Source organism: Hemiscyllium ocellatum, chromosome 29 (genome assembly GCF_020745735.1).
Source record: "Hemiscyllium ocellatum isolate sHemOce1 chromosome 29, sHemOce1.pat.X.cur, whole genome shotgun sequence".
Lineage (NCBI taxonomy): Eukaryota > Metazoa > Chordata > Chondrichthyes > Orectolobiformes > Hemiscylliidae > Hemiscyllium > Hemiscyllium ocellatum.
The window spans coordinates 35,634,987-35,653,742 of record NC_083429.1 but is presented as its reverse complement, the minus strand read 5'-3'; the positions used below and the strand labels follow the sequence as shown (position 1 = coordinate 35,653,742).

Sequence of the window (18,756 nt, the reverse complement as noted above, 5' to 3'; positions counted from 1 at the left end):
TGACATTGTTTCCTTTATATTTATAGGTCAAAGAATATAGACAGCAGCACAAGCCACATTCTGAATGTCATTGGAAACATTGCTCAGCATTTGTCTGATGCAACTAGGTCTAAATTGATAGGTAAGTGATGTGGAATAACATTTCAGATCTTTTTATTTAATGCAATTGGAGAAATGCAAGTTGCGTTAGAAAGTGGCTTGCAATAAACTGCTGTAGTTTTTTTCCTTCATTTCGCATGTACATAACATAGCAAAGTTAACATTCTGGTGTGATTATGAGTTTGATCTTGTTTTAGATGTGTGATTTGCAGTGAATGTTGAGGTCATGTTTTGTGATTTAATGCAAATACCACTGGTCCAAAGTGTTGACAACGACAGAAAGTAAGCAAAGGGACAGCTAACATTATGACCCACTTGGAGTCTCTTCATTCTTACCATTTGAAGTGATCGAGAATAATTTGCATTTTGCTCCAGATGATTAAAATGTGCCTGTAGTTACATGATTCTTCATTGCAAGGAAAGTGTAATACCTTTTTTTGGCTCTGGTCACTCTCTTAATCCTTACTTAACAAGCCTATTTATAAAATTATGATGTTGCTAATTATGTTTTTTTTTAAACAGATGAGGTCCAGAATTGGATAAATACATTCTGTTCTCCCCCAGAAATCATTAGCCCTGCAGTTGAAACCTTGTATAAGCTCTGTCAGGCTCAGTGTGAGACACCCAAGGACACACAGGTGTGTTTGCATTGATATCATGAAAAGTAAGCAAACCTCCACTTGTCTAAAGACACCTCTTTGTGTATAAACTCTACAAAAGAAAAATCAAATCAACCTCCAGAGTTATAGCAATTTTCTAATTGATTTTGGTGGAATGTTTCTAAGCTGCCAACTCTTCAAATCATCTTTTTTATTTCATGTACTCTTCCTTCTTGTTTCAAGTATGATTCTGCCACAAGTAGATGAATAACCAGTTCGCATACTTCCACAAATTCTATTTCTGGAAATGTCTGATAATGGTCAAAGGTTGTTTTTATTCTGTCTTGTTTTATGTAAAGTTAGTTCCGTCACTTCCCTGAAGAGATTACTAAAATTGAAAGCTCAGTAACTGGGGAATCTTAGAAAATCAGATTGTCCATGGGACACATTTTAGAATTATCCTGATATTAAATATCTGCAGAGAGGCAGTTTCAGTGTTGATGTCAATTGTATAGTTTAGTTATAGGATGTGGCAGATGGTGAAATTTGAATTCAATAAAGTCAGGAATTTAAAAAGTTTAATTAATGACAATTACTCAGCCATTTTCATTTTATTTGGTGAGCTTGAGGGAACCATTGTTTCATTAATATACTTTTACAGAAAGAACTCTGCTGTCTTTGCTATGATTGACATGGGACTCCAGATCCATAGAAATATGATTTTACTTAAAATTTTCTTTTAAACATCGTAGCAAACCAATTAGTTCAAAGATAATTGAGACTAGGCAGTCAATGCTATTCACTAGGAAATAGGTTTCAAGCAGATTGAACACTTTTTTTAAAATCCGTAATAATCATAGAGAGGATACCCAGTTATAGAATGATGTGTAGGAAATCATGGTCATATGTAATACCTCTTCTGATACTTCTATTTCTCAGTCTTAATTTTCTTATGACTCATATTGGGAGGTATTTCAACTAAAATTCATTAATTACTGTAAGTTGTGATGCACGAAGGAGGTTTTAGTTAGAGTAAAATTTCGCAGTAGTGCACAAAGTGATGCAGTGCTTCTGTACTAGGTCCTACTTGATCAAGTGTGTGGAAAACTGATCTTCGCATGTGAGTCTTACATCTCTAGTATTGTTCTTGAAGATGGTGGTGTTGAAAATGCAGATGAAAATATGATGGTAAGTGACAATCCAAATCTTTTAAAGTCTATAACTGCTGTAAAAATTGAATGGGTTGACTGTATGTATATTTTTATGCTTGCCAAAGTAATAACTGTAATTATAGCAACATTTACAAATATCTCAACCTTAATGAAGGCCACAGTAGAGACAGGAGGATATGTTTATCACATTGAAATAAATTGTAATGAGGAATAACTTGACCCAGACCATTATCACCTATTAATAACTGATGAAAATTCAAAACATGAAGCAAACATTAGTAAAAGAAGTTGATAGGTATTTAAAGGATGAAAAAGAACATTTGAAATTTTCTTTGTTTTTTAGCAACTCAAGCTCGCTGATTTTTGAGTTAAAGTGAATTCGTAAAATTGTTATGCTGCCATACAATGAAAAGTCTAAAATGGATTGATAAAATGTCAATATTGCTGTTTAAACAATGAAAAATTGTGTTAGATAGAGCAAGTAGGGAAGAACTGATTGATTGTGTGTGCAAATAGGTTAGTAACCAGAGATCACTGATTTATAATGCTTGACAAATGAACTAGGTGGGAGATTAGGAGAAATTATTTTCACAGCTAATCAAGATTTGGCATACACTATCAGAAAATTTGATTTGAATCAGATTTTATCGTGACTTTCAAAAAGTAATTAAAAAATAAGTTAAGACTAATTTAGAAGGCTAATAGGGGTCAAAGCTGAGCTGTGGGTTTAAATTAAATAGCTGTTAACAAGGCAGCATGATCAACTCAATGGTTTCCTTCTCTGCAACAAGATTCTTTGGTTGTAAATGCACATATTTGCCCATCTTGAAAGAAAACTTAAATCTTTTAAGTATTATTTTTGAAGATGTGATGTAATAAAAGAGCATTGCACAGTTATGCCTGATCCTATATGTTTTAATGGTGTGTGTGTGTGTGACATATATATCAGAGAAGGCAATGGTCTACTGGTATTATCACTGGACTGTTAAACCAGAGACCCAGATAATGTTCTGGGGAACTGGGTTCAAATCCTGTCATGGTGGAATATGAATTTTATAAATATCTGGAATTAAGAGTCTAATGATGACTGCAAATCCATTGTTGATTGTTTGAAAAAAAAAACCCATCTGGTTCACTAATGTCCTTTTTTAGCTAAGGAAACTGCCATCCTTTCCTGGTGTGGCCTACACCAATGTAGTTGACACTTAACTTCATTCTGGACAATTAGGGTTGAGCAACAAATACTGCCTAGCCAGTGATGCCCTCATCCGGTGAATGAATAAAGAAAACAATTGTGTAATATATAGATTTTCATTCTATTCTTCCTAATCAAGTTAGGAACTAAACAGTTTTTCCAAAGGATGTTATTTTAAATATTTGATACCTGGAATCCAATGAAAGATGTATTGCTATTTTCTTTGCATCAGGATTTGCTAAGTTTCAGGTAGAAAATCTTGTGTTTCCTCAGATAAAACATCTTTTTACACTTGGTGAAGTAGCACAATTGTGCCCTGGAAAAGTGGAGAAGCGCATCTTCATGCTTGTTCAGTCATTTCTTGCTACCCCTTCCAGCTTAGACCCAGGTGAGGATGCTCACTTGTTTTAATTCTGAAAATCCCAATATGCAGAATAACATTGTGAAGTTGATCCATGACACAAACTGATGGTGAAACATATTAGTTTTGTTATAAGAGCACAAGCAGTATTCGTGCATGAAGAAGCAGTTAATGTTTTGAGCTGATTAATTTTCATCAGAGTATTTCTTTTATCTGCAGAAAATGTTGGTTCTGTTGACAAGTTTTTGCAACCTTACACTAGATGTTATTTTTAAAAATGTTGAAGTTTTATTCTGAAATGTCCAACCTGTGCAGCTTCACAGATGAGCCTAAAGCTTGTAACACGATTTGTCTCCTCTTAGATATTTTCTAATCACTGTTCAGAAATGTTCTTACACATGGGAACCCAGGCCTCCTGGCTCAGAGATAAAGACACCTACAACTGCACCACTACAGTCATTTACAATTTGTCTTGATCAATATCCAGTTAACCATATCAAGCAGGTAAACTTAAATGGCCCTCAAAAAAATTTTCAATTTGCAGATTATGACACATGTACCTCAATGATTTTCTCAACTTCAGGAAGTCAGCAAATAAATAGCATTATCAGTGAAAAGTCTGAAAGCTAAGCCAGTGAATTTAGTGAATGGTGTTATAAAGAAGTCGAATTCATAATCCGTGATGCAGTGGTAGTGTCAGTACCTCTTGGCTGTGTGGGCTAGGTTCAAGTCCCATCTGCTCCACAGGAGTGTAATAACATCTCTGAACAGGTTGATTAGATATATGTAGAAATGATATTCGTATTTCAAACCTTACTATACTGTTCTTAGAATATTCCTTGAAACTTGGTAGTCAGCTGCTATTCTGTCTCTGGCCTATAGTATCATACTCTACATCAGAGAGAGAACTGGGCTGCAATATGCTACTTAGGAACTTTTTAAGATGTTGTACATCAATATTTTGAATATTACATGACTATATAAAAACATGATACAATGCAGCAAAATTATTATTAACCAGCACATTTGGGACCAGGAGTGATTGATTGATCAAATATTCTGGTTGATTTAAGAGATCTACACAATCCATGTAAAACTATACACTAAAAGAAACTTAATGCAGGAGCTAAATACAACTTTATACTACATTTTACTAAATCAGTTAAATGGTACTGCAACCTCCCCTTATTTATAACTTACGGGAGAGAACTTTCTCACTTGACTACTCCAACATCATGGACAGATTGATAATACAGTAAACTTGTGGTATTTGAGGATCCTATTTTTTATAAAGACTGCCTGTTAATAAGGTGCCAGTTGAAACAACGTTTGTGTGTATAATTCTGATGTTCTAAATTTAAGACCACAATTTTGTTTTTGTTCTTCGCTTTTTTTTTAAAAGTATGATTTCTCATGTTGGGTAGGTGTTTGATATTGTGTATTTTGTACTATTGATAATTTTTAAGAAGAATAATGAGGTTATTAAAATTGTAATCTCTAGACTTCTGATTTTCTATATCACGTAAGGTTGTTTTATTTAGGAAACTTAGTACATTTTAAAAGATTCCCTTCTCTATTCTTTTCGAACTGTGATACAGGTATTTGTAATATGGTGGACAGGAAATAAGTACCACAAAGTTCTTTGGTTTTCTGCTATATTAAATATTTAATTGAGAGACAACTTTAGCATCTAACCACATTCCTGGAGTTGGATGTAAGCCTGCCATAAGTAGCAAAGCTGTTATGTGGAAAAGATTACCTTTTGATTTGTTAAACTTTTTGAACAATTATTCGAGGTCACTTGTGTTCAGCGAGCAAGTAAAATTCCTGAATTGTATTTTATTCTTCAAATGTTTCAGATGGTGACGATGTTCCAGCTTCACAGCCTCTCTCTCAGTTTTCAGGATCTCCCGTTATGTCTTCTGTTGTCCGAGCACATGCATTTTTTACTCTTGGTAAGATAATTTCAGCATAAGTTTGTGTACATTTCCAACAGGAATGGCTGTGTAGTCAACAGTATCAGGTATTCTGTCATTTGTCATTTTATTTTTTTTTCTTCCCTCTAAGATGTTGAAATCAAATTATTGTGCCATTATTGACATTTAGCTAAGATTGAACATCAAAGCCATGAACTTATATAATCTATTTTCCTTTACTGCATGCTGTTCTAACTTATGACAACTTTTAGAAGCCGGTGTAAATCAGTGGGATTAGTTTTTATTTTAAAAAAGGTTTCATTTTAGAAATAAGTGATCAAACATTGTGCTTGTCCACATCAGTGATTTCCTGCCAAAAGCACACAGTTGTGGTGTTTGCACAGAAATTAATAGAATTATATCCTTTTAAGCATGCTACACTTGCTTAAATTGAATTTAAGATCAGGTTAGATTTTCTGCTGCTTAACAAAATTTGTATTTTATGGATTGAAAGTTCACCATGTGAACCTGATAGATCTCTGTTCAGTTTAAGTTTGTGATGTGTTTGTGGATCTCAACAGGAACAGATTACCAATGTTTCAAATAGAGCATGTGAATGCTTGCACACATCAATACATACCTTGCTTATAAAAGGTCAGAGCCACTGTATGTCAGACTTCATTGTACATGTTTTATACTAACTACATTTCGCCTTGTTTTACTTTATAAAGGTAAATTGTGCCTACAACATGAAGACTTAGCAAAGAAATGTGTCGCTGCTCTTGCACGAGAGTTAGAGGTGTGCGAAAATGTAGCAGTTCGCAATAATGTCATCATCATCATGTGTGACCTCTGTATGCGATATACTTCAATGGTTGATCGATATATTCCTAATATTGCTGTTTGCTTAAAAGATGATGATCCCTTTATTCGCAAACAGACTCTGGTTATGTTGACCAATTTACTCCAGGTAAAAAGTTTTCATTCTATTATAAATGTATATGAATAGGAAGGGTTTGGAGGGTTATGGGCTGGGTGCTGGCAGGTGGGACTAGATTCGGTTGGGATATCTGGTTGGCAAGGGCGGGTTGGACCGATGGGTCTGCTTCCATGCTGTACATCTCTTTGACTCTATATAAGATCAAATAAAAGTATGTGAATCACAATAGTTTGCTTTTTTTTTGTCTTCCTAATCACGACGTAGACTTCACTTCGTAATTTGTAGACGTTTAAAATCATAGAATCCCTACAGTATGGAAGCAGGCCATTCAGCCCATCAAGTCAATACCAACTCTCTGAAGAGTGTCCCATCCAGACCCACACCACTACCCTATCCCTGTAAACCTGCATTTCTAATGGCTAGTTTGCACATCCCTACATACTAGGTAATTTAGCATGGCCAATCCACCTAACCTGTACACCTTTTGCACTGTGGGAGGAAACCAGAGCATCCGAAGTAAATCCATGCAGACATGGGGAGAATATGCAAACTCCACAGAAGCTGGAATTGAGCCCAGGTCCCTAGTGTTGTGAGGCAGCAGTGCTAACCACTGAGCCCAGTTTTCAAATATTAAAGATATTGTTCTTACCCTATTATTATAAAACTGAAGTGGTATTGAACTTATTGTAATGCTTCCCGGAATGAAATATACTTGAACGTTAACTTTTGAGAACTGATTTCCCATAAATTGACACACAAACAGAAATTGCTGGATAAACCAAGCTGGCCTAGTAGCATCTGTGGAGAGAAAGCAGAATTGATGTTTTGGGTCCGGTCACCCTTCTTTGGAACACCAAAAATTCAGTGTGCGTTTATATATTTATGAAAATGTACTATTAAATGTTAGCAGTGCTAAAGCGTTGATTTCCAATTATTTGAAGAATAATAAGTTTGACCGTTTCCTGATTTGCATTAACTATTTAGACATCTTCAGAGTTATTAACATTAATCCTTCTCATCTATAAAATAAATGTACAGTAAGCCCAAGACAACAGATTTTGTAACAATTTAAATTTGTGAAAGTGAAGAATTGCTTCCTTGTACCCCTGCCATAAAATATCCTTGAATTTCAGCGATTATTGTGAATTTCCACCTCTGCTTCCTTTTGGAGCTGGCTTGGTAACATCATACTGTATATAATCATTGGACCAAGTCCCACAAATTCCTGTTGATTCGTAGGCTACAGACCAACTGAAGTCATCTTTAAGGTCTTTGCAATGGAAAGGCAGCTTAAGCTGTAACTTTGCAAAATTAATCAACAAAACCAAATTATTTTCATTCATTAAAATATAGACAAGTAAATAATTCCATAAAATGTATTTGTTTTCTCTTTACAGGAAGAGTTTATAAAGTGGAAGGGTTCACTTTTTTTCAGATTTGTGAGTGTTCTAGTGGACTCTGATGAAAGTATTCGGAGGTAATTGGCTTTTTATTCCCAAGAACTTTGTCAGAGTCAATATTTGTTAAATCGTCAAATGTTAGAATTTTGTAAGGGTTGCATGCTGCAAGTATCGAGTGCTTAAAAAGCACTTAAGTGATACGCTTAAAATAAACTCTTTCAACAATAGCTATTATGTATGTTGTGTCTTTAATGGAGTAAATATTCTAAGTGTGTTATCAGACAGATTTGACACCAAACCACGCATGGAGACAGTAGGGTATGTAACCCAAATTTGGTAAGGTTTTGAAATTATAGGCTAGCTGAAAGAAGAAAATGGAGAGGTTTAAAGAAGTGTTGCTAATACTAAAGTGACTGATTCAAGAGTCCAAAGATGAGGAGTGCAAAATCTTGGAAGCTTGCAGGGTTGAAGATGATTACAGAGCTAGGTACGGAGTTGGGCAGGGTGATGGACTAATGTGAGGCACCCTGCTTCCAATCCTCCGTTTCATTTGGATTCCATCAAGGCCGAATCTGCATCACCAGAAGCGAACCAACATTGGTGCAAGTTGAATGTAACTTCTTGAATCTCCCACTTTCATCTTCTGACTCCACCCCAGCACATTACATTTCATTCTGGAAACTGAATATATGTAAAATTGAAAATATGTAGAACTGATTTTTGTTCTATTTCAGATTTGCAGAATTTTGTTTAGTCTACCTGCTATTGAAAAGAAACCCTGTTATGTTCTCTCAACATTTTATTGAATGCATTTTGCACTTCAATGGTTATGAAAAACATGAAAAGTACAACAAATTTCCTCAAACCGAGCGGTATGTAATCATTCCTTCTAGATGGTGATTAACTATTTGAAGCTTTTGCATGAAAGCCTTCCTAACATCTACCCAAAAGATACCTCTGTTAATTACTGATATTTTAACACTGAATTATAAACGTATGACCGTGTCCTCTCTTCAAAGTAATTGTGTTTTCTGTAATGTTTATTAAATATACACTTACATTAGTAGTCAATTTCATGAATGTGACTTAAAAAGTACTCAAACTCTTTCTACGTGCCATTTGTTTGTAACTAAAGTCAAACTCTTTGCTTGAATTAGGGAGTTGTTGATCTTTTTGTGCACATGTGAAGGTTCAACCTTCACTGATTCAGTGTTCCCACCAATCCTGCCCTATTAATGTGACAACTGCATCAAGAAGGAATAACAGAGGCACAGTCTAGTTCAAATTTAAAGTTTTTGAGATGACAAATTATTGTACAGCAGCTGAGAGAATTTAGAGTATCTGAGAAGCAGATTAGAGATTGGAATAAATTTCTACACCGCCTGGACAGACATCAAAGAATAAAAGTACAAACAGTAAAGTCAGGCATGTGGCCCATATTGAAGATATAGACTGTAGGCAAATAGATGGTGACATCTTGCAAAATGGCCAGATTACAGAGGAGGAAGTGCTGGATGTCTTGAAACGGTTAAAAGTGGATAAATCCCCAGGACCTGATCAGGTGTACCTGAGAACTCTGTGGGAAGCTAGAGAAGTGATTGCTGGGTCTCTTGCTGAGAAATTTGTATCATCGATTGGCACCTCACCTGTGACTGAAGACTGGAGGTTGGCAAATGTGGTGCCACTGTTTAAGAAGGGCGGTAAAGACAAGCCAGGGAACTATAGACTGGTGAGCCTGACCTCGGTGATGGGCAAGTTATTGGAAGGAATCCTGAGGGACAGGATGTACATGTATTTGGAAAGGTAAGGATTGATTCGGGATAGTCAATGTTGCTTTGTGCATGGGAAATCATGTCTCACAAACTTGATTGAGTTTTTTGAAGAAGTAACAAAGACGATTAATTAGGGCAGAGTGGTAGATGTGATCTGTATGGACTTCAGCAGTAAGGCATTCGCAAAGGTTCCCCATGGGAGACTGATTAGCAAGGTTAGATCTCAGAGTACAGGAAGAACTAGCCATTTGGATACAGAACTGGCTCAAAGGTAGAAGACAGAGGGTGGTGGTGGAAGGTTGTTTTTCAGACTGGAAACCTGTGACCAGTGGAGTGCCACTAGGATCGATGCTGAGCCCTCTACTTTTTGTCATTTACATAAATGATTTGGAAGCAAGTATAAGAGGTACAGTTAGTAAGTTTGCAGATGACACCAAAATTGGAGGTGTAGTGAACAGCGAAGAGGGTTACCTCAGATTACAACAGGATGGGCCCATGGGCTGAGAAGTGGCAGATGGAGTTTAATTCAGATAAATGCGAAGTGCTGCATTTTGGGAAAGTAAGTCTTAGCAGGACTTATGCACTTAATGGTAAGGTCCTAGGGAGTGTTGCTGAACAAAGAGACCTTGGAGTGCAGGTTGAAAGTGGAGTCACAGGTAGATAGGATAATAAAGAAGGCATTTGGTATGCTTCCTTTATAGGTCAGAGTATTGAGTATAGGAGTTGAGAGCTCATGTTGTGGCTGTACAGGACATTGGTTAGGCCACTGTTGGAATATTGCGTGCAATTCTGGTCGTCTTCCTATCGGAAAGATGTTGTGAAACTTGAAAGGGTTCAGAAAAGATTTACAAGGATGTTGCCAGGGTTGGAGGATCTGAGCTACAGGGAGAGGCTGTACAGGCTGGGGCTGTTTTCCCTTGAGAGTCGGAGGCTGAGGTGTGACCTTATAGAGGTTTACAAAATTATAGGATAAATAGACAAAGTCTTTTTCCCTGGAATTGGGGAGTCCAGAACTAGAGGGCATAGGTTTAGGGTGAGAGGGGAAAGTTGTAAAAGAGACTTCAGGGGCAACGTTTTCACGCAGAGGCTGGTACGTGTATGGAACGAGCTGCCAGAAGAAGTGGTGGAGACTGGTACAATTGCAACATTTAAGAGTTATTTGGATGGGTATATGAATAGGAAGTGTTTGGAGGGATATGGGCTGGTGCTGGCAGGTGGGACTAGATTGGGTTGGGATATCTGGTTGGCATGGACGGGTTGGACCGAAGGGTCTGTTTCCATGCTGTATGTCTCTGACTCTATGCACCAGGATGGACTCTTGGTTTCTCTCTGGATCTATCTGAATCATTATCCTGAAACATGCAAAAAAGGCTTTGTAGGTAAGACAGATTTGGAGTGTTTACTGGATTTATGGAAGAAAATCTTGAAATAGAGGATCTAGTTTTGGAAGGAGGAGTTGGTGGCAAGAGTCTTCAACCTGGCAGCCCTCTGGTCAGCTGATGAACTAATGTAAACCACTAGTGAGAAACGGAGAATTTCAAAACTTCAAATACTAGTTCTGTATGTGTCTGTTTCTCGCATACCACTCTTTATTTTTGGCTAAAAGTTAGGTTTTCACAGAAATGTTAAGTTCCTAAAGTAATTTTTAAAATGACAGCTTATTAAAATAGCAACAATACTTTGCTAAACACAAGTTAGTTTTAATATTGTCCTAGAGTAATACAATTCATGTTCAACTGTCTTCCCTTGATAGAGAGAAGAAACTGTTTTCCTTAAAGGGAGATAAAAATCGAGAAAAGCGAATGACCGTTTACAAATTTCTGTTGGAACATTTCACAGATGAGCAACGCTTCAGCATTACAAATAAAATTGCACAAAGTATTCTAGGTATGAATTTGTCTCTTTTACCTGGAGGCTTTCGTGTAACTCTAAGGTTTAATAGAGAGAATACTTTAGAATCAAAAAGTGAAAGTCATACTTTGAGAGTTCAAATGGCAAAACCTTATCTAGTGTGACCTCGGTTTTGGTGTTCAGGTGACCACTTGTGTGGTGTTTTTCCAAGAACGGGAGAGTTTTGTTTGTACACACAAACTCTTCGTACACCCTCTAACTTGACCTGCAACCTTCTTACTGCGGGTGCATCTCATGAATTTTGGTGGACTATTAGGGCAAAGTAAGTATCATTGCTGAATCCAATCCTGTCCTGTATCGTTGCTACTCAGTGAATCTTGCACATGTCGACAATCAAGAGTGCAGTCTTGGCCCTGACTGCCTTTTATTTCATTATTTATTAAGCTACTGTGACACCCTCCACTGTGCCAGAAGTAATTAGATACCTCCAGCCAAATACAGACAGATTCGGTGCTTTCAGCACGTGTGGCTCAGTTCCTTTTCTGATGACTTTTTAAAAATTAAAGTGATCTAATTATTATTGGTTTAAGCCTTAAATAATGTATAGTCATAATGTACATAAATTAGCTCAGCTGAGGTCATCTTGTGATTCTGAGGCGGCTGGACCAGATTAATGCTGACAGGGCATTTCCCTTTCTGGGGAGACCTAGACCAAGGGGGAAAATTTTCAAATGTGCATTCTCCTGTTATTAAGTATTTGGAATTCTGTCCGTGGGAAGTTGGGTCATTTGTATATGTTCAGTACTGAGTTCAGTGGTTTTTTGATCTGCGAGGGAGTTGAGGGTTATTGGGAACAGATAGGAAAGGAGTTGAGGGCATAGTCAGATCTAATTGGTGCAGCAGACTGGATGAACCAAACTGCCTACTCTAGCTACTTTTTTTTTTAAATTGTCATCTATCGAAATTACCTTGTGACAGTCTCATTAATACACAACTCCAATGCATTATGGTTGAGAAAGAAACATGAATAAATCTCACTTGAAATGAGCAATCATTTGGTAGTGAATACAATTTAAATCCATTTTAAAAATAAAATGAAGAGTTTTTTTCCTGCCTAAAATGTAAGGTCTGTAAAATTTCAAACGTGTATCATTTCCAGGCATTATCTTGCTTTGGAAGAGTTGTAAAATGATTGTATTTTTGTACTTTTTTTCAGCCTGCTTTGTTGATGGAGTACTTCCTTTGGATATGGAGGCAAATGAGTTGCTCTCTGATACTTTTGTGGTGATGAGTTGTAAAGAAATCAAGCTGTCCTCTATGAAAACAAAACCCGGTGATGAAGCACAGGTGGAAGATGAAATGGCTATGGCTAATGCGGTTATGCAGGCTGCACAGAAAAAACTCATATCTCAGGTAACAGATCTCTAACTACAGACACTAGGCAAATGGCAATGGACTTGGTGTACAGCCTTGTTAATTAAGATGAACTCTTGGAGTATTTTATAACTTTGTCACAATTTCAAAGCTTTCCATGCACCCCTATTTTATTAAAGACAGTTTTATACACAAGCTTTTGTATGTAGTGATACACTGGAACAAAAGAATTGTGGGTAGCTTTTAGGAATTTAATCAGATAATACCTTGACATTCAGGTAAAATAATGGCGTCTATATTTTTAAAAATACTTGTCCTGCAGTTATCATTGGCTGGCTGGGGCTGCAGAGCTGGGGAAGGGAGAAAGCGAGAAATAACTTGTAAACAATCATAAGAATTTTAAAATTTGAAGTGTTGCCAAACCAAGAGCCAATGTAAGCTTGCTGCAGTGACTGACAAATGAGAATTGGTGCAAGTTAGGATACTGACAGCACAGCTTTGGATAAGCTGAAGTTTATGGAAAGTGGAATACCTAAATTATGCAGGACAGTTCTTGTACCCTTTCTACGGAAGTATGACCTATCTCCAATTTACTCAACTAAAAAGAGCTTTAATCTGACTTGAGGTAATTTGCTGTCATATAACGGAAGGACAGGTTTTTATTGTCTCCCACAAAACATTTTTCAAAACGTTGCTTTCAAAGATAATTTAGTACACCTTTCTAAGTGATTTTGAAAATATTTTGACTGAAATAATTCTAGAAATAAAAGAAATTAATAATTTCATAAGATAATCTAACACTTGAAGCTTATTAAAGGCTTTTGTAGATCTCATTTGATGGGAAGAGAAATTGTGGCTGTAAGAGCTGTTCCTTTTTTGTTGAGGTATTTTACGCGTTGGAGGTGATTTTTGTTTCTCGAATTCCACGCGTAGTTGTTACTGTTTTATAAGCTGTTGCATTGTTTTGGAACTTCGGAAGGGAGAAAAGATTAAAATGATGGCACTTTTAAAAAGGAGCAACAGGGACAAAGGCAGAGACCACACACCAGCTGCACAGATACTGCCTTTTGCTTTTTGAGTCTCTCTGGACATCAGAGTAAGTCTAAGAAATGTTAGCAAACAGTGAAATTCACAGCTGACCTTGTGTGGGAGAGCTCACAGCATAGTGAGTGCATAGTTTCTAAGTGTAACCTTGCTGTAAATCTACAATAGTGAGTAAAGTGGGTTTTTTTTTGATTATATGTTTTACTGAGATTTGTCTCAATTAAATTTTTAAAATATAAAGCATAGGTACTAAGTTAGCCTGGAGAAGTGTTTTTTTTTCGAGCAGTTAGACTGTGCTATCTTCTGGATCTGTAAATTTTAAAGGAGTAAGATGGCCTTTTCATAGAGTGATGTGCTCTTCCTGTCAGATGTGGGAGATTAGGGAGAGTTTCCATGTTACTGATGTTATTGTCTTTTGTTGCGAAGCCTCTGAGGGCATGGATCGGTTGAAGTAGCAGTTAAAAGGCAATGAGGAATTTACAGGAGCTACCGAATGTGATGGATGGCAGTTATAGGAAGGGAGAAAAACCACAGGTATTGTCTGATAGACTGGTTACCAGGAAAGGTAGGAGAGGGAGGCAGGTAGTACAGGAGTTCCCTGTAGCTATTCCCATCTGTAACAGGTATGCTGTTTTGGAAGATGTAGGGGGCCATGGGCTGTCAGGGAAATGGAGCACAAACAGCCAAGTTTCTGATACAGACACTGACTCTAATGTAGTGAGGGGTATGTAAAGTTCCAAGTGATCAATTGTGATACGGAACTGTGTCTAGTCAGAGGCACGGATAGTCATTTTTGGGTACAGCAGTGAGATATCAGAATGATGTGTTGCCTCCTTGGTACTGGGATCAAAGCTATCTCGGAAATTGTAAAATCGGAAGTGGGACCAGCCGGAGCTAATTGTATACATTGGAACTAATGACATAGGAAGGGATAAGAATGAGATTCTGAAGGGAGAATGTAGGAAGTTAGGCAGTAATTTAAACATGAGGTCCTCTGGTAGTAATATCTGGAATACTCCTGGTGCTACGAGCTTGTGAAGGTAGGAATAGGATGATAGAGCAGATTAATACATGGCTGAGGAGCTAGTGCAGGGGAGAAGGGTTCGCAGTTTTGGACCATTGGAATTTCTTCTGGGGTAGTGGCCTGTACAAGAAGGACAGATTGCATGTGAATTGGAAGGAGACTAATATACTGGCAGGGAGATTTGTTAGTGCTGCTCGGGAGAATTTAAATGAGTAAGGTGGGGGTGGGACCCAGGGAGATAGTGAGGAAAGAGATCAGTCCAAGATGGGTACAGTTGGGGAAAGGAGCAAGTCAAACATTCAGGGCAGGCAGGAACAAAGCCGAGAACGAGGTAGGACTGATAAATTATAATGCGTTTATTTCAATGCAAGAGGTCTAACAGGGAAGGTACATGAACTCAGGGCATGGTTAGGGACATGGGATTGGGATATCATAGTAATTACAGAGATGAGGCTCTGGGATGGACAGGATTGGCAGCTTCATATTCCAGGGTACAAATGATACAGGAAGGATAGAAAGGGTGCAAGAGAGGAGGGGGAGTGGCATTTTTGAACGAAATAACATCATGGCTATACTTAGGATATTCTTGGGAATATGTCCAAGGAAGTTATTAGGGTGAGAAATAAGAAAGGGATAATCACATTGGGATTGTACTATAGACCTCCCAATAGTCAGCAGAAAATTGAGAAACAAATTTGTATGGAGATCTTAGTTACCTGTAAGAATAATAGGGTGGTAATGATAGGGTATTTTCCAACTTTCCAAAGTTCCAACTGGGACTGCCATAATATTAAGCATTTAGATGGAGAGGAATTTGTTAAAATTTTCTGATTCAGTGTGTGGATGTACCTACTACAGTAGGCGCACAACTTGACCTACTCTAGGGAAAATAAGGCAGGACAAGTGACAGGTGTCAGTGGGGAGCACTTTGGGGCCAGCGACCATAATTCTATTAGTTGTAAAATAGTGATGGAGAAGGATAGAGCTGATCTAAAAGTTATAGTTCTAAATTGAAGGAAGGCCAATTTTAACGGTATTAGGCAAGAACATTCAAAAGTTTATTGAGGACAGATGTTTGCAGATAACAACAGGTGGAAAATTGGAAGCCTTCAAAAATGAGGTAATGATAGTCCAAAGGCAGTATGTTCCTGTTAGGGTGAAAGGCAACGCTGGTAGGTGTAGGGAATGCAGGATGACTAGAGAAATTGAGGTATCGATCAAGAAAAGGGAGGAAGCATATGTTTAAGTATACAGGAGAGATCGAATGAATCCGTATCATATAAAGGCAGTTGGAGTGTACTTACTTAAAATGGAAATCAGGAGGGCAAAAGGAGGACAAGAGATAGCTTTGGCAAATAGAATTAAGGAGAATCAAAAGGATTTTATCAGTAAACTAAGGACAAAAGAGTAATCAAGTAGGAGAATGGGTCTGGGTGGGGTACTCTTGAGAGGGTCAGTGTGGACTTGTTGGGCTAAATGGCCTGTTTCCAAATATAGAGATTCTATGATTCTGTGATAGTGAAGGTATTTCATATGCTTTCCTTTGTTAGTCAGAGCATTTGAGTACAGGAGTTGGAATGTCATGATGAAGCTCTGCAGGACATTAGGCCAGTTTTTGAATATTGTGTGCAATTCTGGTCTCCCTCCTATTGGAAGGGTGTTGTGAAAGTTGAAAGGTTTCACAAAAGATTTACAAGGATGTTGCCAGGGTTGGAGGATTTGAGCTACAGGAATAGGCTGAATCCAGGCTATTTTCCCAGTCTGAGGATTGATCTTCTAGATGTTTATAGAATCATGATGGGCATGGATAGGGTAAATAGACAAGATATTTTCCCTGTGTGGGCAAGTCCAGAATTAGAGGGCATATGTTTAAAGTGAGAGGGGAAAGATTAAAAAGGGACCTGGGGGGCAACATTTTCATAGAGGGTTGTGCATGTGTGAAATGAGCTGCCAGAGAAGTGGTGGAGTCTGGTACAATTACAACATTTTAAAAGGCATCTGAGTGGGTATATGAATAGGAAAGGTTTAGAGAGATATGGGCCAAGTGCTGACAAATGGGACTGGATTAATTTAGTGTATCTGGTCGGCATGGACAAGTTGGACAGAAGGGTCTGTCTTCGTGCTGTATATCTCGATGACTGGTAAAGTCAGTGTTATAAAGCAATTCCTATGATGGAAATGTATTATGTGCCTTCACTACTGCAGTATATTTATAGTCGATCTTCAACCATGCCAACCAAAAACAGATTACATTTCATTGCAATAACAAGATTTAAATTGCTGTTGTCACCTAGTTAATCAAATGTATTTTTTATTTGCCTCATCAGCTGGCTTAGCATGTCCTATATTTGTGTCTAATCTTTGGCAGTGAATTTTGGCGCCTTATTTATCATAGGGACATTGTAGTGAAGCCTCATCCTGTTCTGATCTGAAATGCACGTGCCTACTACCAATATTTGTCACTGGATAATGATCAATGCCAGAACTATTGTGGAACACTTATTGTTGTACTTTCCTGACACAGATTACAGAGCAGACCAAGCCTTTAGCTTCCTAACCGTTTAGCTGCTTACTGGATAAATTTGCTGAGATATTCAGAAAACAAACACAGGTTTTCAATTTCAAAATGAAAACCAGTTTAATTTCATAGCATAATTTTGAAGAACTGAAATGCTAAAATATAAATGAGGTAGAAAAGTCTAATTCACCAAGTGATGGAACTGAAGAAAAAACACTGGACAAATGCTGTCAGGTTATGGCAATGAAAGCATGCTTTATGGACCAAGTGTCGTTAAATGGGATAGAATCATAGAATCCCTAGTGTGGAAACAGGCCCTCTGCCCCAACAAGTCTACACCAACCCTCCGTAGAGTAACCCACCCAGACCCATTCCCCTATTTTATATTTACCCCAGACTAATGCACATAACCTATAAGTTCCTGAATACTATGGACAATTTAGCATGGTCAAATCACCTAACCTGCACATCTTTGGATTGTGGGAGGAAACCAGAGCACCCAGAGGAAACCCAAACAGACAGTTGCCCGAGGTGGGAATTGAACCCGGGTTCCTGGCATTGTGAGGTAGCAGTGCTAACCACTGAGCTACCATGCCGATTACTGTAGTTTGGGCCAAAGAGCCAATTTTTATGGTATATGACTCTATAAATCAACAAGACATACATTTAGCTGACATATATTCCATTTATTTATAAGTATCTACAAACTTTTCATTTTTGGTAAACAATCTATTGAAAGATGAAAATTAGTTTGTTTATTGAAGACTCAAAACAACTGCTTTTTTGTTTACAGGTGCAAAAGAAGAATTTTGTAGAAAACATCATCCCTATTGTAACATCCTTAAAGAATCAACTGGAACAGAAACATCTCCCGGCATTAAAGGATCTCATGCATTACTTGCGTGTAAGAGACCGCTGTTGGAAATTGTTGTTCATGCACTATTCTTATTTCCTGAATGTCCTGACACTCTGAAACAATAAATCTAGAACTGTGGACATTGAATAAATTAATAGATGCATGGATTGTAATTATGACCTGGATGATCTTTTTAAAACATTTACAGAAAGCTCTTCCATTTCTAATAGAAGTAGAATATTGGGCAATATGAATTGGCACCTGAGAAAAAAACCTTTGATGTAAGGCATATAATGTAGATCCATTTGTAATTCTGTTGTTGAGGGTACTGTTCAGGATTAGACTGGCATACGTTTGCGGCTGTTTTTTACTGTTTTAGGCTATTTCTGTACATGGCCACAAGGTGTTATGCTAACATTAAAGGGCTAATTTTAAATGGTGGGTGGCTAAAGGGTTAAAATACAAAAAAAATTGGAAGTGTGTTGCAGTTCATTAACTCTTGAGGGGTCAATAATTTTAAAAGGAAATAAAAACTATGTATTTATATTTGTATAGCCCTTTCATGCCCACTGTCCTTCAGAACAGATGAAGACTCACTAGTCTCAAAACATTACTTAGCTGTCTTCCCGCAGACC

At 37.5% G+C, this 18,756-nt stretch overlaps 1 protein-coding gene across 2 annotated transcripts in view; it reads left to right on the top strand.

Moving 5' to 3' along the window:
* The window catches only part of ncapd3 (non-SMC condensin II complex, subunit D3), a 76,854-nt gene that overhangs the window by 45,155 nt on the left and 12,943 nt on the right, over positions 1–18,756 (top strand). The window contains exons 18-28 of one of the 2 annotated variants that reach the window (XM_060846881.1): positions 27–121; positions 664–737; positions 1,779–1,886; positions 3,339–3,453; positions 5,286–5,381; positions 6,074–6,312; positions 7,680–7,759; positions 8,417–8,554; positions 11,208–11,341; positions 12,522–12,718; positions 18,059–18,169. In XM_060846881.1, coding sequence (XP_060702864.1) covers positions 27–121; positions 664–737; positions 1,779–1,886; positions 3,339–3,453; positions 5,286–5,381; positions 6,074–6,312; positions 7,680–7,759; positions 8,417–8,554; positions 11,208–11,341; positions 12,522–12,718; positions 18,059–18,169 — 1,387 coding nt within the window. Of the gene's footprint in view, positions 1–26; positions 122–621; positions 738–1,778; positions 1,887–3,338; positions 3,454–5,285; positions 5,382–6,073; positions 6,313–7,679; positions 7,760–8,416; positions 8,555–11,207; positions 11,342–12,521; positions 12,719–18,058; positions 18,170–18,756 lie in introns of both variants that reach the window. The other variant, XM_060846880.1, reaches the window with a different exon arrangement.